We start from the raw sequence: 13,813 nt of genomic DNA, 5'->3' as shown, positions 1-13,813 counted from the left end.
TGTAAATTGTTTATTATTGTGTTGAAAGACATTTGGTTAGCGTGATTAAACAATTATGAACCACGGACCGACCGGGCAGCTAGCAACCATTACCAGTATAAACCAGCGGACCTTTGCGGCTGCCGCTGGTGGTCCGCTGGAAAAACGATGGGCAAAACTCCGGCGAGCCGCTGACGGCATCCGCAGGTGGACCGCCGCTGGTCCGCTGGCCTTATGTTATCTGGGGCAGCGGTCCAACAGCGGACCTCCGTCGAAAAAGTAGCGGCTGCCGCTGGTGGTCCGCTGGAAAAACGATGGGCAAAACTCCGGCGAGCCGCTGACGGCATCCGCCAGTGGACCGCCAACTTTGCCGCCGGTGGACCGCTGACCTTATGTTTGCTGGGACACAATCAGATGAGAAGAGCAACCCTGCATGAGACACACAGGTAATCCGAAATCACCTCGTATCAGCTCTTCAATGTAAATTGTATCAGACAATGTCGCATTTAAATTAGGATTTTAGCAGTATAAAGTAACAGCTGGTTGGATTAAACACGAGGTGTTACTGGGTCGTGTTTAGTCACTAGCAGGGGCGCCGCTAGCAATTTTGGGCCCTATGAAAAAATAGGGGGTCAGGCCCCCCCATTCCCATTTCGTACCAAACATACAATCCAACCTACTGTAGCTATTCAAAATCTTAGTCTGTAATTTAATAATACAGAACTATTTATTTTGCTATTGTTTTGACCACAGTTATCAGTATTTATAGATACCTTAATGTCTGCAGCTAAGATAATTTATTGTGCAATGCAAATTTAATTGAAACATCCAGTACATTAAATCAAATATTCAGAGAAAATGCAACATTCTTAAAGATTAAAGATAAATGTGACCATGCCTGTGAAAACCCAGCTGAAGTATTTCTTTGTGATTTACTGTTTTCCACATAAAATCATCCTATATAATGTAAATATATCTTTAATGTTGACTGAGTAATGTCATGTCAGCGATTGAAATCATAGTGAAATTAATGCTTGAAATTAAACTGTGATGCTTTTTATCTCACAATAAGATTTGAGGCTTTAGTCTGATTTTCAGAGACAGTCTTAGTGACATACTGTATACTTGAGCTGTTACACACACGACATTGTAACATTTAAAAATGGCGAACAACAACAATGCATATTTTCTATGTACATTCTGCCTGAAATAAGACTGGGTCAACAATGCTTGACCAAAGCGGCGTGGTAAGCTTGAACCTGCTTACATCACGAGGCATTTTTTGGACCCAACATTCAATAGGAAAATTCAACTGCAGTAGCCACCGTTCAACCTGAAGAGGGCAGCACTCAGACGTTTTTACACCAGTATTGAAACACTTTATATCCAAATGTCAAAAACTTACTAAAATCAATGAACAGCACGAATAAAACCCCATTCTTACAGATCATTAACTAAAAAAAGTTGGTTTAGGGTTTAGTTACTCTTTAAGAAAACAGCTATACTGTTATTAAATGATTCTTCAGACTGTTTTTTAATCAACGGGGCTCTAAAATGAAATGAATGACAACTATAACAGATTACGACATAGATTTCCATTGATTTCTTAACCCTGTTGCAAGTTGAGAAGCTTTAATATACATAATTTGACTAGTTTAGCATTAGTTGCATTTCAGTTTTATCACAACCACCTCGATTTACGACTGCATAAAAATCCTTCCTTGGCATATTGCGTTACAAAACAAAACAGTGTGTAACCGATCGCATTTCTAGTTTATGTTAATTAGCTTATACGGGCTACGTTAATTAAAACAGCTTATAAGGGCTGACTTCGCGTTAGAATTAGAACCCGAAGCCATTTGTTTTGAGAATAATGGCTGGCTGATGAAGTTATTGGCTGGCTAGCCGGCTCAGCCAAAACCTAAATGGCTGCTGCAGCCGCCAAACTTTTTATAGCTGCAAATGGCTGAAGCTGCCACTTCATGTCTACAGATGTCTATGTTATACTGATTAACTAGACCTCAATCTTTCCAAGCAACGCATGGCTTACACTATATTTCAACAAAATGCAAAACGATGTAATAAAGACAACACCAGATGTTAATTTCACAACATATGAACATATTTATTTTGTAGTCTGTATGCTACTAAACATTTTCAAATAGCCTACAATGTGTTGTGTTTAGGCTAAATGTATGTAGGCTAAGTTGTATACAATAACTTGGCATTATCATGGATGAAGCTTATCATATTACACCTTGAAGGAGCAAGTGATGATCGTTTGCCATTGAGCAGTAGGCCAGTGGAACTAAACATGCATTCCACCGGCACACTACCTGGTGAAATGGAGAGGTAGCACCGGGCCATAGCGGACAGTGTGGGGAAAGTATTGCTATGTGTTCGCCAAAAGTCCAATGCTCCTTGGTCTCTTGTTCTCACTGCCAGAAAAGCATCAATCTCTTGGTCAAGGATAGAACTTAAAGAATGAGCTTCTGCATCTTCTTGTGCCTCTGCTAATAATTCTAGTCGCAGGCGTTTCGCACATCCTACCACATCTCCATCGTCGTGGTCACCATTCCCACCAGAAGGACCGCCAGAACCACCATCAGTAGTTGTCCTCTCATCTCCAACCCCAAACACTGTTGAACTGAATCTGAAAAGGGAAATATATGCATAAGGAAATGGCTTTTAAAATCAAAACCATGAGAAAAGTAAGTGGTTAGCAAATACACAGAAATATCAATGTCACCTGGAGGAGTTAAGTTTCTCATAGAGATTCTGCAGCAGCTCTCTGCTTTCATCTTTTGTCATGGTGATATCTCTGACAGCTGGATCAAACACTGCGGTGGCTCTAACCAGATCTGACATGGGAATTCGTTTGTCCATGTTTTTCACTATTCGTTCTTTGACTCTCTTCATCAGTAGTGGATCTCTGGGAGCCACTGCACAGATTTTCTTGATTCGAGCCCTGATTAGTGGTATGGCACTCAGGTTTGGACTGACTTCACTTATAATGAGAGTGAATTTCTCAAAGTCTTCCAAAAAGCTAACTAAGTTACAAAGTAGCTTGATGTCATCAGGTAGGAGGCATAACAAGGGCTTTCCTATCCTCTTCAGGATTTCAGTGACTTCTGTCTCCATACTGACTATGCTTCTGATCATGTTGAGGACACTGTTCCAACGTGTTGGCACTGTGGTCTTCAGTGTTTTGTGTGTCTGTGAGCCCTGGTTTGATTTCTTAGTTCCCAGCTGCCAATCCTCTGCATCATCAATTTCATCAATAGGATCATTAGAATCTGCATCAATTTCATCCTGCAGGTCTTGTATCTTGGCAAATATGTCTGCCTCTTTCTGCTCCAACACAAATTCCTCTATTAGATGTGCCTTGAAGTGCAGTGCACTAACAATATCTTTGCATTGGGAAATTAAGGCTTGTGCTTCAGGGATTTTGGTAAGAGTGTCTGTTATGAGTAAGTTGTGTAAACAGTGTGCTACGCATGTTTAGGGCCCTATAAAATCCGTTTTATTTTTTCCCAAATTCCATTTTATTTTTTCCCAAATTCCGTTTTCTCCGTTTTAATTTTTGCAAATTCCGTTTTATCCGTTTTAATTTTTGGCAATTATATTTTTTACCCTTTACTTTTATTTTAGTCATAAAAAGAGTGTGCCTTTAATGTTAATGATTAAAATGTAAATGATTTGGGGGAAAAACTGGATAACAGGATTACTTAATAAACACACACGCGCGCGCGCGCGCACACACAACTCAATTCAATGCATTGTTTTTTAGTGTTGTTGCAGGAGGCTACAACAAGGTGTCAACGCAGTGGTGCCTTCAGAAGTGCCTTAACACATCAATCCAGCGGAACGCGATCCATATTTTATACACAATCGCTTGAAATGCATATAACTTTACAAACATACACAGGATAGTGATCTGACTTAGGACAGCATGCATGAGCACGCAGCTCTTTGCACGTGCGAGCGAAAGAGAGACAGAGAGCGGCGCCATGATGCAGATGATTATATTTTAAATGCGAGGGATAGTTAGTTTGCCTCAGCTCGCTTGAAATGCATAAAACTGAACAAATACATGAGGATTTGTGTTCGCACTTCGGACAGAGGCGTGAGCGCGTGACCGTGAGAGGTACAGTGAGACAGACATGAATGAGAGAGTGCATGTATCTTTGCGCTCACCGTGAACAGAGTGTTGACTAAACTTCCAAAATAACAGTTCTCCGGTCACATAAAAGTCATGTGAGACCTGCTCGGAACTAAGTGCTTAGCGTCGAATTTCTTAATTTTTTCGCTGACGAAAGCAGAGTCGTGGAGAGCCGCTTACTATTGCATGGTTTCAGTGTTTTGGAGGAGGTCTGAAACGACGGGAGGGGGCGTGTCGCCCAGATTTACTTCCCCCGGTCTGCATTTCCCCCAGACATACATTCGTCTCCCACACAAACACATAATTTTATTCAAAATATGTAAAATTCCGCAAAATTCCGCGTTAATACTAGATTCCGTGTTAATTAGCCAATTCCGCGATTCCGTCCGCGATTCCGTGATCGCGGAAATTATAGGGCCCTACATGTTACTCTCTCATGGCCCAGTAACCGGGACAACTTAATCATATTCGCTGCCCCATCTGTTGTGTCAAAGAGCAACACATTTTTATCTTTGGGAAGGAATTCTTCAAGTAATTCCCTTACAAACACTGTAAGGTTTTCTGATGTGTGATTTTCTACAGGTTTAACACAAAGTGTAAACAGAAGGAAATTCCAGTTTGCATCTACAGTGCAGATTCTCACACCAACATATGGGTATCGATGATGAGCATCAGTCCAGCCATCTAACATGATAGTACCACTGACAATGTCTGCCAGTTGTTCTTTGACTTTGGACTTCAAACCCATGTAGACATCTGCCAGGGCTGTTGTTGCAAGGGCTCTGCTGGTTGGCAAATTGAGATGAATATTTTTCTTGTTGAATGCTTGAAAACCTTCCTTTTCTATTAATTCAAAAGGGAGCAGGTCCTGGCACAGCCACAACACGATGTCGCGATTAACATCAAACTGGGAAGTAGCTGGGCTTCCTTTCGGCACAGTTTGGATCCAGTTGGTCAGTTTACTTGATTGTTCTTTGAGAAATATTGTACTCTCTTTGTGTGCAGCTTTGGCATGAGCAAGGAAGTTTCCACTTGATGTTTTTTCTCCCAAGCTGTACACTTTTGACAGCATTCCATGTTCTTTTGTCATTTCTGCTTCAAAGCAGAGTTTGCAGTAGAGTTTGTCATCAATGCGATTGTTGTTCACATACAAATCGCCCATATATGTCCAAAAATGTGAACGAAGGCTACGAGCAGAATCAACACTGTGAGGCCTCCATGTCACACCAGAATCCTTAAGCAGATGTGCTCGTGGTGTGCTGATATATTTGTTAATTCCGCGTCCTAAAAGAGAACAAAAATATCCATAAAACACTAGTCCTGACATAATGACAAAATGGCAATATAGTTCTCACAAAAAGGCATTCTTACTTACAAGAACAGTTGCACAAAACACCTAAAATGAAGATTTAGAACTAGAACTAGCCTACTTGAGCTATTTGGTAATATTAGCTAGCGCTAGGCGCATTCATGCAATTTATGAGAAATCTACAGATGCAAAAAGACGAAGTGTAGTAAAATAAAGACCTAAATGTGTATTTCTGACTTTTTTCACCACAAGTCTGAAAGAACACGTGCTATTGAAGAAAAATATCCAAAAATCTTAAAATTGACCAGGAAAAAAAATGTTTTTGCCTGCCGTGTCTCGCCTTACAGTTTTTCTCAGTCGCTTTGGTGCATTTCTCACATCACTTTTTACATTTGCTCAACAGTTAATGCATTTCTTAAAACAATTAGTACAAACTGCAAAACCTAGTTGATAACTTGCAAAAGCGTGTCACTTGCTCAAAATGGATAGGTTAGTCCTCAAAAGCAAGTATTCATGTCAATGAAAGTCTCAGTGTCATCAAAATAAAAAGTCCTGACATCATTGTTTATGAACAAGATAGTCAAATGACTTAGTCATGTTTTCATTATGACAGTTTACTTTATAAATGTTTTCCATGCAAAAAAGTTAGATCTTGGTTACACTACCTGAAAATGCTCAAGACAGCACTGTATACTATTGCACAGCTATTTGAAAAATACAGTAAAATTACACATCACTGTATTTTGTGAGGTAAGTGAGTACACAACACTGAATATGTATGTTTCACTTTTTTATTGCATATGCTTTTTGCAATTCTAATTTGTTCACTGCATTGTGCAAAAGAAATAAATACACCCTTATTTACAACAAACATAAACTCCCTTTGGGTAGAGCTGTGCCTGTGCACAACTGAAAACAATATTGCAGTACAATATTGGAACTGAATACAACATACATAGTACAGTAATCATTCTTGCACATCCATATTCCTCTCTGTCTGGCCACATATTTTCAGAAATTGTTCAATGTAGGAGACATTTTCAGGAAAAAAAAGACTAAATGTTGTGGAGGTTGAACTAACTGTTGTGCAAATGTAAATAGTGATGTGAGAAATGCGAATGAGATAAACTGTAATATAAACGCACACTGTTATCAGTATTATTTTGGACAAAGTTTTGTACATTTCACTTCAATGTACACTGAAGCATGCGTTGTTTAATTAGCAATGTGAAAACGGTGGTTTGTTACTGCAGTAATATCACGTTCAGTGCTAAATCTCTCCGTTCCAGATTTGGTTCATAACATCAATCTTTGATTCAGGTGTTTGTGCAACCGTGCCATGAAGATTTAACAAAAGTCTGGGTAGGTCAAAGTTTAAAAAATAATGTAAATAGGAATTATGAAAGTGAGATCAAAATTACCTTGCTTGCGTCTTTCCGCCATTTCACCTCTGTGCGAGAAAAAAATGCATCGCTTCTTCTGTACGGAAAATGAGCTATTTTAATTGGTCCAATTCACTGTGAGTCTCGGGCCGTTTCCCAATCCAAAGACTGCAGCCTCCGGACTGCGAGGTCGCATTTTTATGCTTATTTTGAAAATATTAACAATTATAAAGTTTATTCTTATTCTCAGTTAATCGTAAATTGTTGTAATATCCGTATGGTTTGCGAATGTAATGCTCAGTTAACTTAAATAAACCAGGCTTGATGACGTATGCAGCCTGCATATCCGACCTCCGCAGGCTGCAACCTTTGGATTGAGAAACGGCCTCTGTGTGTATCCTAGCAACGAGCACAAGACTGTGCTAGATCTCGCGTATTTTTTTATATATTTAGTGTGTGTATGTCTCTATGTGATAGAATTATTATTTAATGCAAATAATTCTAGCCGGCAGCGGCTCAGCCAAACTTTATCAGATGGCGGCTCAATTTGGCTTAGGAAATTATTGGCTAGTGGAGGCTGAGCTTCGAAATGGCGTAAATGGCGGCGCCTGGTGGCGGCTTCGGGGTCTAGTTAGAATCATAACATAAAACAGGGAACGTAAATCACCTTGTGTTTTTTTAAACTGGGGTGAACAAAGCGAAGACTTTACAGTGGAAAGAAAACTGCATTGTATTGCTCCAGCGTCACATTGTGTAAACTGCATTTATAGTAAGGAAGTGCACATATGCAGATATCATAGGAAATAGCAGTAAATACACACACCTTGTTCTCTTCTCAAGTTCACACTGCACTGTGAAACCGTGGATTAAAGGCGGTGCTAAAAACGCAGAGTAAAGACGGGGCGGAGCTAAGAGGGGCCCAGATTAAGGGGGTTGCACATGCGGCACAGTCCTTGGCTGGGGCCCTCAAAAGTTCATGGGCACTTAGAATCGTCCTAACTTCCCCCCCCTTACGGCGCCCCTGGTCACTAGCTTAAACTCTTTTTTGTTGTCTGACAACATATCAGATAATATGTAAAAAATAGCATTCAGTTTTGTTAAAATACAATATGGGCTAATAAACAATGAAAGTCAGATCAGACAGAGTAGAAAAACAGATTTTTAAGTAGGCTAATATTTTCCCAAAATCCTGATATGTCAGAATGTTAACTAATACCAGCTACACGCAATGTGGATAGCCTACTTAAAGGAACAGTTCACTTAATTTAAATGGTCATATACCTAAACTTGTTTCAAACCTGTATGAGTTTCTTTCTTCTGCTGAACACAAAAAAGAAAAGAGTTAAGAATGTCGGTAACCAAAATCAGTTGATGGATCCCATTGACTTCATATGTAGGTACAAAATAACATGCAGTCAATGGGGTTCATCAACTTTCTGGCTACTAAGATTCTTCAAAATATTTTATTTTGTGTTCAGCCGAAGAAAAACTCATACAGGTTTGAAATAACTTTAGGATGAGTAAATTATGACAATTTATTTAAAGTTAACTATTCTGGAACAGAACTGTTGTTTAATGAAAAAAAAAATGAATACCATCTAGAACATGTGGCATTGCACAAGATTTTGGGAACCATGCTTAATATTTTCTAAACCAGTATTTATTTTCATTTGATTTTTTTGATTGGCCCCCCCTGATTGGTTCTTGGTCCCCCCCCATTTATAAAATCCTGGAATCGCCCCTGGGTGTATGCACATTTTGAGTTAGTGCAGAAATGCGCAAACACTTCCTAACACCACAAAACACACTGACAAACTAAAATATATGATATATTATGACCCACTGTAAAAAAAACATAGTAATTATAAACTTAATTATAAAATCCGATCATGATGACATTATGACAAAATTATGGCCACGAATGATCTTTTATGCTACATTATGGACACTTCTTTTTCTTATTTAGTCTAAAGTATGGCCATAAATTTAGAATTTGTTCCCAATATTCAACAGTTTGTTCCTTGGAATTAATTATTATAATATTTCGTAATTACTATTACAATTATTATTACTTCAAATTATGAATTAGCTTAGCAAAACATGTGGATGTCGTGGAAACAAATTGTTAATTTGAATTATATCCGGAGCTCAAACTGGATCTAAGATACAGCTAAAAACAACTTTATGTAAATACAGAACAACACACAACAAAAGTTACTCCATCATTTTAAAATATTATTGAAAAAACTTAACTGAACCATTAAGCAGACATAGAATTTAGATGTAGGCAACAGTAAATAATAATAATAATAATAATACTAATAATAAATAATTATTCTTCTAAATATCAATAAGCGGCAGTAATAATAAAAATAATAATACAAATATTACAAATGCAATTATTAATGTGTCTTTAATCCCACTCTTTAAACTCCCAAATAAAACAATTTTGTTTCTTTCCACTTCTCCGGCTTCTCTTCTTTGCCGTCTTCCGTCTGTCAATGCCGTAAAATGAGGGCGTAGGGGAGGCGGAGAGTTGAATTTATATGGGCGTGTTATTCTAATCACGATCGTTTTTAGCCGCAGCATTCATGAAGAGCATGTATTGCGTACACCTAAATATCAAAGGTACGCACAATTTCATAAATCAGGCGGTGAGAGGAGTTTAAGCATAATCTTACGCAAACATATACGGCCGTTTCTACGCAAGAATGATAAATGAGGGCCAATGTCTGCAAGATTTATCAAAGTAACAATCACCGATGTCTATCGGCTAGTACAGCAGCATGCTCAGCTCTGATGAGCAAAAGGGAAAAGTGGTTCAAGATGTATATATCAAGTTACATCGACAACTAGAAGGTAAGTTATAACATTAGCTAACTAACTGGCTAGCTCGCTCTAACAGTTTGTAAATGACTACTGACTTTGACAACTTGACCGGCTATTTGAGAGTTTTGACGATGTACAATTAACTATATGAATAACATTAATGATGTTTAAACCTCACAGTTTCAAACCAAAGATTAATCAGGGAGGGAGCGTCAGGGCTACATGCTACAGAGGGCGAGAACCCTCACGACCCCAGAGTGGGAGTAAAAAATAAGAAGTGTTTATCAGCTCAAAGCCTCAATCAGGTTTATTATTTGTGGTTTTGATGTGCCTGTGTTGCAAAATGACGAATAAAGGATCTTAACATACACCAAGCTTTCATGGAAACCACAGAAACTGGTTCTGACGGCTTGTGTTTTTTACTGTATGGTAATTATAAACCGTGAACGGTCAGTTATCTTTAAGGTTCAGTACTGATTTTGTACCCTGTACCTATCTTATGCTTTAAACTTTCACTGTTTTTACAACACTCTATATGAAAGTGAGTAAATTGAGACAGGTGATCTATTTGGATGTCCTTAGATTACAGTATTGTGTATAGTGTTATGCATTTGATAACCTGACATGGTTGAGCCTATTTTCATAACTTACCTGATCAGCTTGCTCTCAGCTTTGTCATTTTCTATGTTGTATTGAATTTGTGTCCTGATTCTGAATGTGAAATAACATACTGTATATTTTGTTTTAATGTGTAGATTGTCTTTGACGACTGCTCACCAGTTGACATTTCAGTGGCACACTGTGGCTGAAAGACCACTCTGCAACCACAATGTTGTGTTTGTCCCAGCTGAGAGCCCACCCTTCGGACTGCTGGAAATTAAATGTCCCAATTAAATGACTGTAGCTACTTGAAAATGCAGAGTGCAATGCTGAAATTAAAGGGAAACCAGGCAAGTCTGCGTAATATTTCTCTATGAGCTCCCCCTAGTGTCTGAAAGTAAATGCTTTCAAACACACTGTCATAAAAACAAACTGTTGTCCCTCCCCCCTCGGAACCAAGTTTATCAGCTTATTTCCAATCCAGTTAGGTTTCCCTTCCGTCAAGGGTTTTCGATGCTTCTTCCCCAGCTCTGCCATTTGCAACAATCGCTAGCCGTGTTTAGCTCGCCTGTCTCTGTGTTGTTTGCTGTAAAGTGATACTGCTTCTCGCGATATCTGAGACTTTGCGAGACTGAAGGACACCGGGTCGGATACAGCGAAGTTGCATCGTGCATCAGAGCTCCGTCAGAGCTCCGTCGAGTTTATCATCCAAATCCTATTTTCTGACTACCTTGTTCCTATTTATATAATATAACATATTCGTTTATATCTCAAGAATACTTTACCGTGTCGACTATTGAGCAGTACTACCACGTGAAACGATTTATCACTGCTAAACACCCAGTGTTAGCATATAGCCCGCTAGCATCAACAAACAGGTGCCGGTTTTAGTTACCATTTTGCCGATCTAATGGCGGACTCATCCACTGTATGCTATTCAGACCTGTCCTCACCTGAGCGGGAAGCTGTGGAGCAGTTGATACCCGGTTATCGCAGATCCTACGCGACGTACAGCGCCCAGTTCACCCAGGCTCCAGACATCCACAAGCGACCGAGAAGTGCAAAAAGCAAACACCCTACGTGGTGCAGCTTCACGGATCGCGCTCGAGGGAACGGAGACGCCATCGCCCAGAATGAAAGCGATCGGGAAGCCGTGGAGGAGCCGCTGCCCGGCCGTCGTAGATTCAGCGTGCCTCACATCACACTGGCTACAGACGTCCGCAGGCGATCGGGGCGTGCTGCGAGTGAGCTTCCCTCACGATGTAGCTTCACGGACCGCGTCCAGGCGACCGATGACGCCATCACCCAACATGAAAGCGGTAAGACTGCGCTTGTTATTGTAACCTGCATTACTTGCCACATGTATAGTTTAGCTTCTTCCATCAGCACAGAGGGGTTTACTTGTGCTAAGTGTATTGAAGTAGTAAGGCTGACGGAGAAGATTGCAGAACTAGAAGCACGCATTTAAACGCTAGTTGATGACAGCAATACCGCTAATGCTACGAACGCTAATACCGCTAATGCTACAAACGCTAATACCGCTAATGCTACAAACGTTAATACCGCTAATGCTACAAACGGTAATACCGCTAATGCTACAAACACTGTTTCGGGTGCGCCTAGTGTTAAACGTAATACACATAGCTCGGTTCCATCATCTGAGTCAAGGGGGCCGACTAACTGGGTGACTGTCAGGCGGCAAAGTCGTTTCCGGTGCCCACCCAAGACCCCCCTGGTAATTTCAAACAGGTTAGATATCCTAAGCAATACACCGACTGAGACGTCTGTTAAAAGTGCCTTAGTCACTGGAGATTCGATACTTAGGAACGCGAACATTGAGGCACCAGCCACCATAGTCGATTGTATACCGGGAGCCAGGTCTTCAGACATAAGATCAAAACTTAAAGTGCTGGCTAATGCTAAGCGTAAGTTTTCTAAAATTGTTATTCACGCCGGCACGAATGACACCAGACTCCGCCAGTCGGAGATCACCAAAGATAATATTAAAGAGATATGTGAAATTGCTAAAACAATGTCAGACAATGTAATATGCTCTGGTGCCCTCCCCGCCTACCGGGGGGATGAAACTTACAGTAGATTATTGTCTCTTCATGACTGGATGTCAAAATGGTGCCCTCAGCATAACGTAGGGTTTATAGACAATTGGAAGCATTTTCGGGGGAGACCTGACCTGCTAAAGAGAGATGGCCTCCATCCATCTCAGGAAGGAAGTGCGATTCTCTCTATAAATCTGACCAATAGTCTTACTTCGAATACAGTCTGACTATCCAGGGTACAAGTCAGGCAACAGACGGATCGGCTTAACCGTCCATCTGTTAGCTGCCGTGATATGTCAAGATCACTTATATCCCAGCACTTCGAGTCAATCCTACCAGAATATCAACACATTTCAACTGTATCTGTTCCCCGAACAAATAAATACAGAGCACCGCTTGCCACATCTGGTACAAATCTGATTAATATAAAATTAGAAAACAATACATTAACAGATGAACCTCGAATGTTAAAATTCGGCTTTCTGAACATTAGATCGCTTACCAATAAAGAACCTATTGTCAATGAAATAGTTACAGACCAAAACTTAGATGCACTCTGTTTAACAGAAACCTGGCTTAAAGCAGACGACTACATTAGTTTAAACGAATCCACCCCACAAGACTATTATTATAAACACGAACCTCGATTAAAGGGGAGAGGGGGTGGTGTAGCTACAATATACAACAAAATTTTTAAAGTAAACCAAAAATCTGAAGTAAAATTTAAATCATTCGAACTAATGTTGTTAAATATGGAAATAAACGATCGTAACCACAAACAGCTCTCTTTTGCCTTAGCTACAATCTATAGACCTCCGGGCCACCATGCAGATTTCCTTAAAGAAATAGCAGATTTCCTGTCTTGTAGTCACTGTAGATAAAGCTCTTATCGTTGGTGATTTTAATATTCATGTGGATAACCCAAAAGATGCACTAGGACGTGCATTTATGGATGTTCTAAATTCTCTCAATATTAGACAAAACGTGACAGGGCCAACGCATACTCGTAAGCACACATTAGACTTAATTCTGTCACTCGGGCTCAATATTAATGACATCAAAATATCACCTCAGAGTGATGCAGTTTCTGACCATTACCTTGTGTCATACACTGTACTTCTAGATAGGATCACTCAATCCACAACATGCTACAGATTAGCCAGAACAATAATTTACACCACTAAAGATAGATTTATTAGCACTTTTCCAGACCTGTCCCAAATTAAACATGTAGCAGATAACTGTGACGATCTAGATATTGTAATAGAAAACCTAAACAAAGTCTGTTCTAACACATTGGATGTCGTTGCTCCCATTCGAAAAAAGAGAATCAAAGAAAAACCGCCAGCTCCATGGTATGATCATCACACCGCAGCACTCAAAAAGGCAACTAGGAAAATGGAAAGAAATTATAGAAGCACAAAGTTAGAGGTATGGCGTGCAGCATGGAAAGAGAATGTTAAACAATACAGACAGGCTATTAAAACCGCCAGAT

The 13,813-nt window shown here is 39.8% G+C and overlaps 1 protein-coding gene across 1 annotated transcript; it reads right to left on the bottom strand.

Moving 5' to 3' along the window:
* Positions 1–2,122: 2,122 nt before the first annotated feature.
* Positions 2,123–7,656, bottom strand: LOC129446321 (uncharacterized). The gene is made up of 2 exons (XM_055207274.2): positions 2,729–7,656; positions 2,123–2,632 (listed from the first exon to the last, which is right to left on the bottom strand). The coding sequence occupies exons 1-2, from the start codon at positions 3,139–3,141 to the stop codon at positions 2,182–2,184; spliced, it is 864 nt and encodes a 287-aa protein (XP_055063249.2). The 5' UTR covers positions 3,142–7,656; the 3' UTR covers positions 2,123–2,181.
* Between the last annotated feature and the right edge of the window lie 6,157 nt (positions 7,657–13,813).

The sequence above is a fragment of the Misgurnus anguillicaudatus genome, chromosome 1, assembly GCF_027580225.2.
Source record: "Misgurnus anguillicaudatus chromosome 1, ASM2758022v2, whole genome shotgun sequence".
NCBI classification, from domain to species: Eukaryota; Metazoa; Chordata; class Actinopteri; order Cypriniformes; family Cobitidae; genus Misgurnus; species Misgurnus anguillicaudatus.
Note: the sequence above shows the minus strand (reverse complement) of the source record. Positions and strands in the feature narration are given on the sequence as shown.

Excerpts from the sequence above, each read along its gene's own strand:
- LOC129446321 (XM_055207274.2), bottom strand. The coding sequence starts at position 3,141 with ATGATCAGAAGCATAGTCAGTATGGAGACAGAAGTCACTGAAATCCTG. Across the intron at positions 2,633-2,728 it reads GAGAAACTTAACTCCTCCAG|ATTCAGTTCAACAGTGTTTG; the intron begins GTGACATTGATA and ends TTCCCTTTTCAG.